At 37.0% G+C, this 15,489-nt stretch overlaps 1 protein-coding gene across 6 annotated transcripts in view; it reads right to left on the bottom strand.

Moving 5' to 3' along the window:
• The window catches only part of LEF1 (lymphoid enhancer binding factor 1), a 117,720-nt gene that overhangs the window by 27,223 nt on the left and 75,008 nt on the right, over positions 1–15,489 (bottom strand). For all 6 annotated transcript variants that reach the window (XM_038581937.1, XM_038581938.1, XM_038581939.1 and 3 more), the window contains exons 4-5: positions 7,746–7,878; positions 1,549–1,639 (exon numbers count right to left, since the gene is read on the bottom strand). In XM_038581937.1, the coding sequence (XP_038437865.1) occupies positions 1,549–1,639; positions 7,746–7,878 (224 nt within the window). The remainder of the gene's footprint in view (positions 1–1,548; positions 1,640–7,745; positions 7,879–15,489) is intronic.

Here is a 15,489-nt window from a genome sequence, read left to right as displayed (position 1 = left end):
TCAGAGAAGAGGGAGGTATCCAAAAAGAACTGCGTGGGGGGTAATTACAGACCACAGCATTTCTTCAGTTAATCAACTGCTTCCCTTCTTACCCTCCACCCAATCAAAGCATCATTTACCTTGAAGAAAACCTCCCACCTTCAGCCTGAAAAGCAAACCAGTCCATGAATTACCTTTTACCCATTCCTTTCTCCCAACCCCACTAATGCTCAAATGAACAAAATAGGCATATAACACATGTTTAGTGAATGTAACAGAACCATGAGAATGGTGAAATACTCCTCTCAGAATCTTTGAAAACTTCAGGGGAGAAAAGAAGGAGGGGAATAAAATTTATATAAAAAATGAACAAATATTTTAAAAACATTGTACTCCCCACCCCTTCATATATCCATGCTACAGTCAAGAAATAAGAGATAAATCTATCAGACTTATTCCCTCTCTACTATGAGAATTCCATCTCTCTGTTTTTCCCACATCTCACATTTCTCATTTATACAATCTTTATTTCCAGCTGCCACTCAGCACAGGATTATTGCCCCTAAGTAATAAGTTCAGACAGAATAATTGATATAGGTTTGAAAGTGTATGCATAATCAATTAAACAGTTGACTGGGAGATTTAGTGCTAAAGAGAGGAGAGGGAGAGAGAGAGACAGCTGGAATTTCCAAGACAGGATGACCCCTTCTTGCCGAAGAGGAGATAAGGTAAGGATGTCAAGGTAGGGAGACTGGGGCAGTGATAGGGGGTTTTGGGGATAGAGGGCCAGATAAAGAAAGGAGAGGGTTCATCTACTAAAGTTGAAGCAGTGTTTCCATGGAGTGAGCAGTGGGGGAGGGGAGGAGTGGAAAAGGAATGGGAGTGCAATGGGGGTAAGCTGTGTGTTAACAATAAGATGATAAAAATAGGCTACACTATGTAAAAGTCTTTCTTCCAAAAATATTATTTCTTTTCCTTTCCTTTCATAATTTAAAAAATTTTGAAAATAGCAGTAAGAATTTTTTAGACATAAAATAGAGAGTTTGGATTCTGAAAAAAGGAAGCCCAAACATCAGTTTTTCACCTGTCTGAACTCAAACTGGTGCTTACTTTATTAACATTCAAAAGATGCTTTTGTTAATCTTGAATTTCTATTTGTCATTTCCTTCATTTGCTTATTTTATAAACAAAGACTAATATTCAATGTGTCTAAGTTTGTTTCAAAAATAAGTTGTTCATAAAAAACTAGACAAGAAGAACCACACTGAACACTTTGTATAGGCATAGCAAATGCCCAAAGCCACAAATTGAACCCATAAAACTATAAGCTTCAAAGCAAATGCTACACACAGTCATTTTCTACACATATTAGCAAAAGGATTCAATCCATTTCAAAGTCTGTATATTTTTTAAGCTTTCAAATTGAAATGAAATAAAGTTAGCACCTTGCTTGTTGATGTGAAATTTTTTCAACTCCACAAGTGTTATCATTCATAAAGCTAACTTCCATGAATGGAAAGAAGAACATATGCTCAAATGTCTGAATGAAGGTTATAGGAAGGATCTTACCAGCCAAGAGGTGGGGTAATCTGTCCAACACCACCTGGAGACAGGGGATAAAAGGTAGGGATCTCAGGAGCTGGAGGATGTCTAGACATGCCTGTTCAAAAGAACAATGGAGAAGTAGAGTTTTCAGATTCACGGGACATCTGGCTATAAGAATAAAATAAAAGCCATTAATACTTAAGGTCTAGCATGAAACAGTGTTTACTGGATGTATTTAACTGAAGTCAGTTTGTTAGCTTTTCTCAAGATTTCAAAATCTGAGAAAACAAGTCTTAAGATAGGACATCTTGAGAAACTCTTAAAAGAGTAAATACACTGCTAGTAAAACAGTGACCATAGTAAGATTTTTAAATTATGTAGTTTGCCCTCATTATTTCATTTTGGTTAAGAAAATGGTAGACAATTGTTTTTGTGTAGAATGGAAAAATAACAGCCTTCATAAGTAGATGGCCATGGTGCTCAAAGATTAGGTAAATTGCCACTTTCATATTTTCATTGGCTCCCTTATGGACACATAGATTTGGGAAATGTGATACCTCCGAGGATCAAAGATTAATTAGGAATCATCTTCAGCCCCATAATGGTCACACTTGATATGATTCATTTTGGTCTCTGCCACTTTAGCTCCAACTAAGCTCTTCATCAAGTTGAGTCCTCTGGGCTCAAGGTCAAGCTGTCCTGGATTAGTTGTATTCCACAGAAAATGAAAATGCCACCAAATTGTTTCTTGAGCTCACACTCCCTGGGGTACACTGCCCTATAACTGTAAAAACCACCTAAAGATTATACCTAATCCTAGTCCCACATGGCATCTCTTTGTTTATATTCCACCTTGGGTACAGAAAAGAAGGGGCACATGCATAAAAATGCAAAATATAAAAACATAGATTCAGTGTATTTGGGTGAAAGTGATTCTGATTAGAAAAAAACAAACAAACCATAAAAGTTTCTTTATATAGCTAACCTGGCCTTTCCAGATTCAACACCCAGAAATGACCAGTATGTGGACTTAGGTGAACATATGAAAGATGCTTTTTAGTTATTTTGCTTTTTTACTGTTTAAAATGACTATGAGTTTCATTTGGGTCTTATATTTAAGGTCTTGAACTTAAGATGTGTTGCCTTCAAAGTTGGTGTTAATTTGACTCTGAGGTTAGGACAAACTATTACTCAACTCTTATAAGAAACAGGTAGGAGGAAGGTTTTTAATCCCTCAACAGAGAGCTTACATGAAATTATCTCACATTTTGCTGTTTTTAAAAGATCTGTCAAATTCCCACCACCTTGCCTTTTTGGCTAGAAATACCACTACTTTTGGGTTCACAGTGGATCCCAAATTTCATATTCGGGATTTTTTTCTTGGGTCTGGGGAGGTTTGGGTAGTAGGAGTAAATCTAAGAGAGCCTACGGTGATGATTCTTGACCTATCAGAATCACTGGGGAGTTTCTCCAACTTGCTGCCCTCCTACCTTTCAGATTCAGAAACCTTCCCAAACCTCAGGGTAAGCAGGATGACTGTTCAGTTTAAAAAAAAAAACCAAACTAACTCAGAAGAGCTTTGGAAACTTCGTGGAACTGTGAGCTTGAAAAATCACGACTACAGGTCATAGACCAACAGAATTGTCTACTTTAATCCCTTTATTTTACAAACGGGAAACCAAGGTGTGGAATGACTGCTCAGGCATCCTGGTTGGGTATATACAAAATACGTATTTTCCTGGGCTTTTATCACTGGGACACAGACAGGTAACCTGCTTGCAATCACATATCTATGCAGACGAGGCTAAAATCTTGCTCTCCACTCTTGTCCATGTTCCAAGTAAGCCTAGAATCCCACAGCAGTGATTCTGTGTAGGAGCAGGAGCAGGAGCAATGCAACTGAACACAATACAAACTAATTTGATTTGGTTTTACTGCTCAAGGGAGAAAGGAGGAAACTACCATTTATTTAGCATCTGCTACATGCTAGTTCATATGCTGGGTATTTAGTTTGATGGTTTCTATTAAATACATTTATACTCACATTTCAAATATGCCTCTCTAATGTCTGTAGCTCAGAGAAATCCTTCTTTCTTGTTTGAATCTACTGTTTTATTTTTTTGAATCTACTAAGTTTTAATTTGTACTTTTAATGTGGCACTTAAGATGTTCTTCATTTTATTTTATACTTAGTTTGTGCAAATGATTTCCTGCATGAGGCCATATACCACTTGGAAAAAAAGAGACTATGTTTTACCAATCTAGGTATCAAACTCTGGTTGTCTCCAGAGATGGTTCTCGATAAATACTTTTGAATGACTGGACAAATGAACAAGTGAATCAAAAGTGTTTAAGCAGACCCATTCTTCATTCTGGGTCAATATTACCAACAATCTTGCATGTCTTACAAGTACATGATGTGGCTTAGGTCATTACATGAGTAGAAAACGGATCTGTGTTTTCTACATAGCCTATTGTTATGTTAAGATCCTAGAAGTGTATGCCTCCACCAACTGCTATGCTACTGGAGACATGTTTCACATCATTCATTTAACTAGTATTCACTGAATACTCACTATGTACTAGAGGCTAGACACAGCATAGCCTTAACAATTCTTAAGCTTTTATAAGTAAGCTTGATAATAATTATGGATGAAATGATTCTGGAGTCAGATTTATATGGATCTATCAATTCTGCCACTTGCACAAGCTATATATCTTTGAGAAAGCTATGTAATTATTACTGTTCTTTTTTTTTTTTTTTTAGATTTTATTTAAAATCTAAAGTGGCAGAGACCCAGGCAGAGGGAGAAGCAGACTCCACGCAGGGAGCCTGATGTGGGACTCAATCCAGGACCCCAGGATCATGCCCTGAGCGGAAGGCAGATGCTCAACCGCTGAGCCACCCAGGTGCCCCATAGTTCTTTAAAATCAGTACAAAAATGGAGTAGGGGTTGTTGTGAGGAATACATGAATACATGTACTACAGAAAAGTGCTATCTATGTGAGTATTTGTGGTTATTTACAAGGATACAATGGGTAATACAAAGACATAAACAGATACATATATAAACATAATATTTCCTAAAAGCTTTTTCTTTTTAACATTTTTAGCAGACATAATGAGAAGAAAATGACTGGTATTAGCTTCATTTCCCTTTCCTACACCTGCACACATTCCTCACACCAACATAATGACAGAAAGGTAAAAATGAAAAATGCTATTAACCTAGTTATTTTCCTACAAAAAAAGATGAGTTTTGCTGACAAATGGTTTATATTGGTTGTTTAGTTCTATGTATGGTTAGAGTGTGGACATGACACTTTTTTTTTTCTTTTTAAATAAAACTAACCAGCCTCCTAGGAACTTTGAAATTAGTAACTCTGGCCTCAGTACCACCACGTTCTAACTAGTTTAGCTACATGATATAACTAAACAGGCTGGCAGTATGAGAAAAAGAGATAAAAGCAAGAAACTTGGTCAGCTTTATACTTATTTTTTGGTGATTAATATGACTAATGGAATCATATAAACCCCAAATCATGTATATTAGTTTCTCTCAAACCAAAGTTTATGTATCTCTAGAGATAAATGGTGACAAGGTATGGAAAGTCTTTGTTTACAAAAAAGTAATTAAGAATAGGACTTAAAAAACAAAAAAAGAATAGGACTTTATATCCCTGGGTGGCGTAGCGGTTTGGCGCCTGCCTTTGGCCCAGGGCGCGATCCTGGAGACCCGGGATCGAATCCCACATCGGGCTCCCGGTGCATGGAGCCTGCTTCTCCCTCTGCCTGTGTCTCTGCCTCTCTCTCTGTGTGACTATCATAAATAAATAAAAATTAAAAAAAAAAGAATAGGACTTTATATTAAAACAAACAGTGTATGGAGTAGAATGCAGAAATCACACAAATTTTTAGGCCAAAATAAGGACTTCAAAGAAAATGCAGTTTTCTGATCATGCCTTCTTGTTCTTTCTCTAGTTCTAGAGGGTTTGTTAAAAAAAATTTTTTTTTTGAGAAGCAATGATATAAACTACAATTAGTAAGACAAAACAAGGTGGGGCAGCAGAAGAGATGGAAACAAAAGAGAAAATATAGGGGATCCCTGGGTGGCTCAGCGGTTTAGCGCCTGCCTTTGGCCCAGGGCGCGATCCTGGAGTCCCGGGATCGAGTCCCACGTCGGGCTCCTGGCATGGAGCCTGCTTCTCCCTCTGCCTGTGTCTCTGCCTCTCTCTCTCTCTATGTCTATCATAAATAAATAAATAAATAAATAAATAAATAAATAAATAAATAAATAAATAAAAAATAAATAAATAAAATCTTAAAAAAAAGAGAGAGAAAAAATATAAATGTAATTGGTAGCTCATCAAAAACTTGTCTTTTTAAAAAAGAACCATCCCAGAGTTCTTGAAAGAAAAAACTACTGAAACATCCTGTTGGGCAGCCCGGGTGGCTCAGCGGTTTAGTGCCACCTGCAGCCCAGGGCCTGATCCTGAAGACCCGGGATCAAGTCCCATGTTGGGCTCCCTAAATGGAGCCTTCTCCCTCTGCCCCCCGCCCCTCAGTTTCATGAGTAAATAAATAAAATCTTAAAAGAAAAATAAAAAGGAAACATCCTGTGTTTTTTTTAAATAAATAAGTTTGTTTCAAAGTGTTTAGAATAGGATCTAGAACATAGTACACACTATGTAATTATTAAATAGTTTAAAAACAAGTGAAAAACACTCTTCAATTCTTTTTGCTAATAGCTTGTTTGAAGCTTTTATATCTATCTTTAACTGCCATCTATAGCTTTATGATTCCCAGATATGTATCTCTAGTTCAGACACTGCTCTGGGACGGTGACCCATAAGTTACCTACCCCTTCTCTCCTTCCAGGTATCTATCTATAAGGCACTTGAAGTCACTAAGACCAAGGTCACACTCTTGATTTTCCCTCTTAAACTCCACCTTCTTCCTAAAATACCTTCTCTTAGTTCCCTTTCTCACCACTGTCTTCTGACATATGTCTTGAATGTTTCTTATTCTTTGGAGGTCCTCAACAAAAGGGAAGTAGAGGAAAAACTGGAAATGAGGAATACAATAGAGGAAAATCTGGATACATCTGTATAGGTGATTCTCACCTTCCCTAAGTAAAGGTATATAGCTCCACTCAAGCCAAAGTCCAACAGTGACTAAGTACTCGAATAAGTTGTTTTAACAATGGATGGAAATGAAAGCATTACAGATTTAACCTACATGAGTTCATAGTAGTGGAAAAAACCCCAGCCTCTGAACTCCACTCCTTTGCTAAATTCTGCTGTTCATTATAGGTCAAAGATACAGCTGGTCAAAAGAGTAAAATGCTGGTGATGGCAGATTTTATACACCTTTACATTCCCTGCATTCACACAGTTCTGTAGTTTCTGTTATTTTGAACTTCTAAAGATCCTGTTAAGGTCCAAGTGTGCATGGACATGGAAAGAGGAAAGGCCACCCTGTGAACAAGGGTGCTCTAAGCAGAATGGACCAGAAAGCTTGTAGAACCTCAGCTTTAAGTCCTACAACCAACCCACACCCACACCCACATCCATTAGGCTAGAGAAACTGGGCATTCTGATTTTTCAGACATATGCTATGTGTTCTTCTGTAAATGAAAAAGAAGCAGAACTGGGCAATAGTGTAGAGAATTAAAATAAGATTCATGTTACTTGACTTTAAACAGAGAGGTTTTGTACTTTAATTATTATTATATCTAGGTTGCTGCTGGTAAATAACAAAAAGAGGATAAAATGTTAAGGACTGAAATGAAACCACAAAAGTCTTAAAAAGATAACATTTGATGTTATCTTTTGTCCCTTTTCTAACATTTTTCTAACACTACCATCAACACTTAGTACATACAATAAATGAATACTGTAGGAGGCACTGAGGACTGAATTTTTAGTATATTTATACAACATACTGGTTTATACTGTGAATCCTAGATTTTCAAAGCGGTCATTTTGAAAATAACCCTTTGTTTTTCTTTTTCTTTTTTTTAATCCTGAAAAACAAGAGAAGCAACAGCAAATTCTTGTGGGTTTACAAAAAACTGCTATCAAGTAAACTATTCTTCTCTCCTACAAATACATTTTGATCCACAAAGTGACATTTAGCAAAGACACTTGTAAAGGCATCAGACTGATAAGATATTGCTCCTTACTTATCAAGAAAGGCCTGGGAAGGCAGGGGCTCTCACCTTGTTTGGAGTTGACATCTGATGGGAGGTGTGAAGGGTGTGATCCTGGAGAAAAGTGCTCGTCGCTGTAAGTGATGAGGGGGGTGAGAGGATGGACCGCATGTGATGGCTGCACCACGGGCACCTTATTTGACTGCAAAGTAACCACAAGATCAATGGTTAATAGGAATACCCAGCTCCTGTCTCCTCTCCAAAGAAAAAGTCACATAACAGCAGTAACTGGGCATCAGCATAACCCAAGAAACATCTCTAGACCTGGATAACTCAACTCATCTGCTGTACTCATTACATCTTCAGAATTTTTCCATGTTAAATACTATTCAAGTATATGAATATCCCATCAAGAGACTATCAGTTATTTAATCAGCACCTTTTGGAGATTTAGGTTGATTACTATTATTCCATATGACATGAATTTCTGTATGTATATATTTATACTTCCTTTTGAGGATTATCTCCTCAGGTTCAATTCAACCAGTAGCTACTGGAGCAAAAGTTACAAATGTTTTATAAGCTCTTTTTATTCATTACATATCTCTGGCAATAAAAAAGCACTGAACTGCTTAATGAACAAGTGAATAAATAAATATTACCAATCTGAAGGTCAACTTTTTAAACAACCCAATAAATAAAAATTTGCTTAGTTTATAGAATTTGTAATTCTATAATTGTACATCTTTAAAAACCATGTTACAGCACTGTTTTTCATGTCTTATAGCTTTGTCAATCAAACGTGACCATCTGTTATGCTTAGCACTACTCAGTTCATCTTTAGGTTCTCTAGTTTTCAGAAGTCTTAACTGATAAAAGGGAACTTCTAGCCTTGAGTTTAACTGCATAACATGAAATATGGCTTTAAATTACTAACACTTTATATTTGACATTTTATATGTCTTATATTAATTTAAAAACAAATTTTATTATTGAATTTGGAAGTCTAAAATTATAGAATAATAATTTTTTAAAGGCTCAGGTTATTTTTTTTCTCTCCCCTCTACCTCCCCAAAGTGCTTACTAAACAAATCAAGTAATACAAGCAAGACCCAGGCAGTTTAACCTGATTAGGGAGACTGGTTTTTATAAACTCTACATTCCCTCGCCTCAAAAAGAAAGTAAATTCAACACAATTATATACATGAAAAATACATATTTGATTTTAACCTCATCTACTAATTACAGCAGTCCCAGGAAGATCTCTATTTACAAAGGCTACAGTAATAAGTAACTTGTGAATTTAAGAGGAATAAAATACAATGAATTTTGAATATTCAGTAATTAACTAGTTCAGACATGTCTTCACCATAATTAGTTTGAATTAGTGAGATTTTTAATGTGCTATAAACTCAAATGTATGTGAAATCTGTTTCTCCAGAAGTAAATATCTGTATTAAAAAAAAAAATTGAGTAGCTACCTGACAATTGCACCGTATAAACTGCTTAAAATGTAGTTCCATATCTCAGTAGTTGAGGCCCCTGTAACACACGTGTTGTGTGTGGTGATGGCACCTATGACTTACATGCTAATTTAAATTTGTTTTTTTTCCTTACAAATTAGATATAAAAAATATGTTGCTCCAATGCTCAGAAAAATTAGGAACAATTATCCTAGTAACACTTAATTCTCTTTATAGCTAGTAATACTAATTCTCTATACCTTATCATTACAACCTCTACCCAAAAAAAACTTATTTAAAAAAAGGTGAAAAAAAATCACCCCATTTTAGACAATGATATAATTTCCATACTAGATTTTCCCTGTTTTATAAAATGATCAGCTCCTCTCTAATGCTAGAACTTGCACAGCTCATATAGCCCTGGGCATTTATTAAATAGAGTACCATTATCAAAGCCCCCCACCTTCTCTCTGTATACCTCAGTACAGACATCTATGCATATAAATGTGTAAAAGGTTAAAAAAAATGTTTCAATGCTTTTCAAGTGTTAATGATGCAGTTGTCAAATACACAGAATGAGCTTCTTAAATACAAGGAATTTAGAATGCTAGAGGAGGTGTGGGGGGGTGCAGGGATAGGAGGATATTATTACAAACCCTCTTTAAAATGGAAACAAAAATCTCAACACCCAAATGCTAAAATGAATATATTTCAACTCTTCTAAACTGCTTTGAGTTTCATTTCAAAAGTCTCATAAGAAGCATAATTGCCAAGCAATCTACAAAGGTATTTTCTTAGAGTGCTTATAAAGAGTAAGCATTGCAGAAATCTCCTGGAAATATATATATTTTGCATGCCTTTCTTATTTCCAGAGCACCACCTTAAGGAACCTGCATTAGCAGGCAGCATCTTCTTAATGTCTGACCTATCCCTCCAGTCATATAGCTCAGAATCTGGTGCCATGAATTTTTGCTAAATTATGCTATCCTTGCTCTCCTCTTAATTTTACGGTTTTCAACACAGATTTGCTTTCCTGTGGGAAGGAGATAAGAAGCTGAGGATTTTAATTTAAGCTCTGGCCTTGTCTTATATTTTGCAAGATGGATAGTGAAAGCAGTACTAGTAGGTGTGTTAAAGCCAACAAGGATTATGTCCATTTTTGTGGCCAAATAATAAAAGCAATATGAAATCTCAATAATGTGTGTGAGCACAATTCTGAGGTTTCTATTTTGCCTCCTGCAGACCACCTTCACTATGTATATAAATATCCAACCCTATGCTACACACACATCGCCATCACGGTCAAGTAACCTCAGCCCTAAATTGTGGGCTTCCTCTGATATCAGGAGTTATTGTCCTTTGATACTATATGCACACACAAAGCAAGAACCCAGGCAATGCTACTTCGTGTAATTTTTAAGACAGAAAATATAACCATTCTTAATTCTAGTCCTTTAATCTTCAAACAACAGTGTGGTATTTGTTGTGGTGGAGAGTAGGAGAGGGGAGGAACAACCAATTGATTACCTAGTCAAATTTGTCTACCATGAGTAAATTTATGTAGTTATATTATAATGCATGATTATACCTGTATATGAGGGCATATGTAAATATTTATTAAGACCAATAATGTGCCAAGCACTCTTCTAGAACTGAAGGCCGGAGCAGACAAGGTCCCTAATCGCATGCAGCTTTCCTTCTAAGAGTTTGTGATGGGAGTATTTGAGACAAAGAATAAATATGCAGAAAAACCAAACCAAAACAAAACAAAAAGATGGTATCAAGTACTATGAAAAAAAGGAACTGGGTGACAGGAGAAACAGTGTATATGTAATTATATGCCTTCATATTCCACTAAACCTGTAAGAAACCACAAGTGCATTTAGTTTAAGATTCTAATTTTCTAAGATAGGAAGCTGAGAAACGGAGGTCACCAGGAAACGAACAATCAAACCATGACCATGGTCAGCACTTCCAATAACACAACCTTGCTCACTACACAACTCCAATGATAATAGGGTCACTGGGAATAAAATGGGAATGGAAATCCCTGGAGTCACTCAGTATAGTGCAATCAAGTAGTAGAGAAATATCTTTTTGGCTTCTACTCTGTGTTGACTGACTACTGTCTACCTAGTACCTCACTTACAGAACCCAAGTCTCTTGACTCCCACTCTTGTGCTTCTCCCAACTACACATCTCTCTGTAAGGGAGAGAGGAAGGTGAAAATCATATTGATTCTTTTGTTCATTCATACACACAGTCAAGAACATTCACAGGTGCAGTCACTGGTACACAGGTACATTCATAGGTAAAGTCTTAGCTTCCAGTGGAAAATCACCAGGTAGCCCCAATGTGTGTCCTTTGTTTCATTATCCCAGGGTAATAGCACCCGTGATTATTCCACCCCTATGAGATACCTGGCAGCCTTAAGACATCCCAAATCCTCTGCTGCTGCTCAGATAGGTTCAGAAACTTATCTAAGTTCACATGGCAATAAGTGGCCAAGCCAGGTCACAGACCCTGATCCTCCAAGTACATATTCTTTCATCTCACACAGGCAAGCAAAGGAAAAGTATGAAAGATGGAGAGAGCAGGTACTCAAAAAGGGATAGAAAAATATGAGGGGTAAGATTCTAGAAGACGACCCTTTCACCTACACTCAGCACCCACACATGCCTATTCAGTAGGAAGCCTGCAATCTTTTCCCAAGCTTGAAAAATCATCAGGCCACCCTACCCACATAGCCCATAATAATTATAACAACTAACACTTACCAAGCGCTTAGTGTGTGTTAAGCATTTTATAGTATCTTTGAGGCAGGTGAGGACACTTTTACAGATGAGGAAACTGAGGCATGGAGAAGTCAGGTAACTTTTCCAAAGGCACAAAGCTAGTAAGCGGCAAAACTAAGGTTCAAATGCAGAAACTCTGTCTCTGGAGACCACAATTGTTATCAGCATACCACGCAGGCTCCCTGAAGAGCCAAGTTCATAACATCTTAGTGAGTTTACCATCTGGGCCTGACAGTAGGTGACATCGATGAAATGACTGTGTGGTCTCTGTCCCAGGCACAGGAATCACATCAGACAAAGAGGCACCTCAGTAGAAGGGGTTAGAGCTGCTAAGACTCAACTGGCGGCTTTCTCTCCAGGACTGGGAAACATTCCAAGGAAGCTAGCTTGGCTGCCGTCCAGGCTGGTCCCTGCAGGTAAGGACCTCTTTGGTATCACAGCCAATAAAACCCACACCTCCTGTGGACACGAAGTGGGTGCCACTTAGGGATCCTGAGAGCCACCCCCAAAGCAATGTTCCCAGAAATGACCCACTCACTGCTGGCAGTAACTCAAGCTGTCATGAATGTTGTCAGCCTCCAAGGATGTGGTTCTGGGAAGGACTAAAAAATGGTTCAGTGCCCTCCTAGCTAAGGCCATGGGCCTACTGGTAAGTGCAGTAATTGGGGGAGAAACCTGCTGGTCTAGTAGCTAGTCCTCACTCTGCACATCTTGAGATTTCAACTAAACCCACAATGCAGGATCTAGCTGTGCATAAAGGCCTTGAGTTCCATTTCAACTGGCTGTGCATTTTATCAATAATCCTCCTGGTAATAACCAAATTCAGGGAATATTAACACTCCACCAACTTACCGAGATGAAGAATTTCATCTGGCCTCAATTTTTTATGGTGCCATTTTACTTTTTATTAAACTCTTAGGAAATCTGGTAGTCATGAAATAGAAGCCATGTAATTTTATATTGTGTCTTCTCCTCCTCTTCTGAGAATTTGAGCTTCTTAAGCTTTCCCACAAAGAGGAGATTTAATTTACTCCAAAAAGATATAATGATTCTTGTACCAACTAGACCTTAAAAGTAATATTTTGTACTGGAAATCTTCTAAGATCCACCAAAGCTAAATACCTGATTCTAGTCTGATGTGGCCTTCAAATCTAAGACCATGACTAGTTGTGATGTAGTTTTCTAAGATAATAATTAGAGCCTAGGCTCTGAAGACTTCCTGAGCAGGAACTGATAAATTCTAAGGTTTGCAGACACTCTGCAAACACTGAGCCTAAGTCTGGAGGCAAAAGGATGGTCTCTATTGGACACCCAGAATGTTTTCCTACGAGCGGAAGGAATATGTCATAGGGAAAGGAATTAATATGGATTAGACAGCCAGTAAGTGCTAGTCATTATGGCCATGCCTTTATATTCTCTGGCACTCATCCACATACGTGGGCAGTATCACCTCTATATTTATAGATGAGAAGGCAGAGTTCTTTCGGACACAGAGCTAAGTAATAATTAGCTGAGAAAGGACTTGTACTGGCATTTAGTTTGACACCCAAGTCCCTGCTCTTCCTGCTCCACATGCTCATTCTTCATCTCCTCTCTCCACCTCTGTTCCAAACTGCTATGCCAGGTGACAGTGGCCTGCCATAGGCCCCACTGCAGCGAGCATTTGGATAGCAACCACTGCCGACTTGGTGCAGTGGACTCTGCACCCACTGTTTTCCCAGTTCTCTTTACAGTGGTGATTTCCATACATTATACCACGTGATTCTGAAATCACCCTAACTTGTTATAATTTCTGTTTTATCAAAAAGAAAAGCTTCAGAGAGGGTAAGTAATCTGTACAAGGTCACACAGGATGTTAAGTAGTAGAGACAGGACTGGAACCCAAGGTGGTGACTCTCAAGTCCGCAGCTCATATCCCAAGTACCCAAAAGTGGACAGTCTTGCCATCCTCTGGTTTCCACGTGGAAGAGATAAGTACTAATTTAGTTTAATTTTCAAGTACATGGGCAGTGGAGGCACAGAGTTCTGATCCCAAACATTCATATCCACTTAATTGCTACGCTTAAGTAATACACTTATTTAGAATCTCAGTTTCCTCATATGTAAAATGGGTGGAATAATATCTCATAGAATTAAGGCAAGGATTAATGAACAATGCAAATAAAACATCAGATCCTGGCATATAATATATGTTCAATAAATATTTGTGGAATGAGTAAAGGAAAGAAGAAAGGAAAAAGAGGCCCAATAAGTGAATTATTCTGGCTCTCAAAAGTTCAAATCGCTTATCTCTCAGACACAGTAAATTTTAGAGTTTAGACGGCTTAGACTTTGCTATAACATACATGTACACATAGATTTTCTATGTGTTTGCTTTGTTTCCTCTTCTACATTATAATATAATAGACCATACAATCTTAGTTTATTCATTTGAAAAATCTCTTATAGCAGTAGTTCTCAAACTTTTTGCTTTCAGAGCGCTTAACACTCCTAAAAATCACTGAGGATCCCAATGAGCTCGTTTGTGTGGGTTTATTTATAAATTCCACATTAGAAATTAAAATGAAGAATTTAAAAGTATTCATTTAAAAACAACAATCTTATGTTGCATGTTAACATAAAAAGCATTCTTATGAAAAAAGAACATTTTCCAAACAAAAATATAAAGGTGGCATTGTTTTACTTTTTTTTTTGCAAATCTCTTAGCATCTAGTGTAACAGAAGATAACTGGATTCTCTTATCTGCTTTTGCATTCAGATCTCCATTTTGATGTTATTTTGGTTGAAGTACATGAAGAAAATTCAACCTCAACAGATGTGTTGTTGAAAGGAGAGGATTATTAGTAGTCTTTTCAGATTATTGTGGAACTTTTTTGATACTATACCAAAACTTAACAAGTGGTAATTTACTAAAGGCTAGTTCCAGTGTTAAGGTTCCTGGCTGGCTTAGTTGGTGGAAAGGTGACTCTTGATCTTGGGGTTATAAATTTGAGTCCCACATTGGGTGTAGAGATTACTAAAAAATAAAATATTTTTTAAAGGCTAGTTGCAATGTAGAGTCAAAAATCATATCAATATACTTTTCCTACTCTTACATTAAAATCCACTGATATATCTAGAGTTTTCAATTTAACTGTTCATGATTTTGTAACATCATGCATTTTGGTTATTTGGAAAATACTAGTTAACTGAGTTGACATATTTTGTTATATAATATAAAAATCATATTCATTAGTACATCACTGATCTCATTAGAAAAGCTTTAACGATTTGGGAAGCTATCTGGCCCAGAGTAGCACATACAAGCTTTCTAAAATTCTAATTTTTCAATTTCAAAAGCTCAAATTCTATCACTGGCAACAGTCAACTGTTTTCACTAAAGACAGATTACCTTTGCTCATTTACAAAAAAAATATCTGCCAAATACCAAAGTTGGAAGAACCATAGTCAGGTATGCATTTAAGGGCCAACATTTAATAAAATTAATAATTTTTACTGCTTCATCAGGATATTCTTAGGTGACATTGTGAATTATTTTTTTCCCATGGGAGGATA

Source organism: Canis lupus, chromosome 32 (genome assembly GCF_011100685.1).
Source record: "Canis lupus familiaris isolate Mischka breed German Shepherd chromosome 32, alternate assembly UU_Cfam_GSD_1.0, whole genome shotgun sequence".
In the NCBI taxonomy this organism is placed as follows: Eukaryota; Metazoa; Chordata; class Mammalia; order Carnivora; family Canidae; genus Canis; species Canis lupus.
This window is presented reverse-complemented; position numbering and strand designations above follow the sequence as displayed.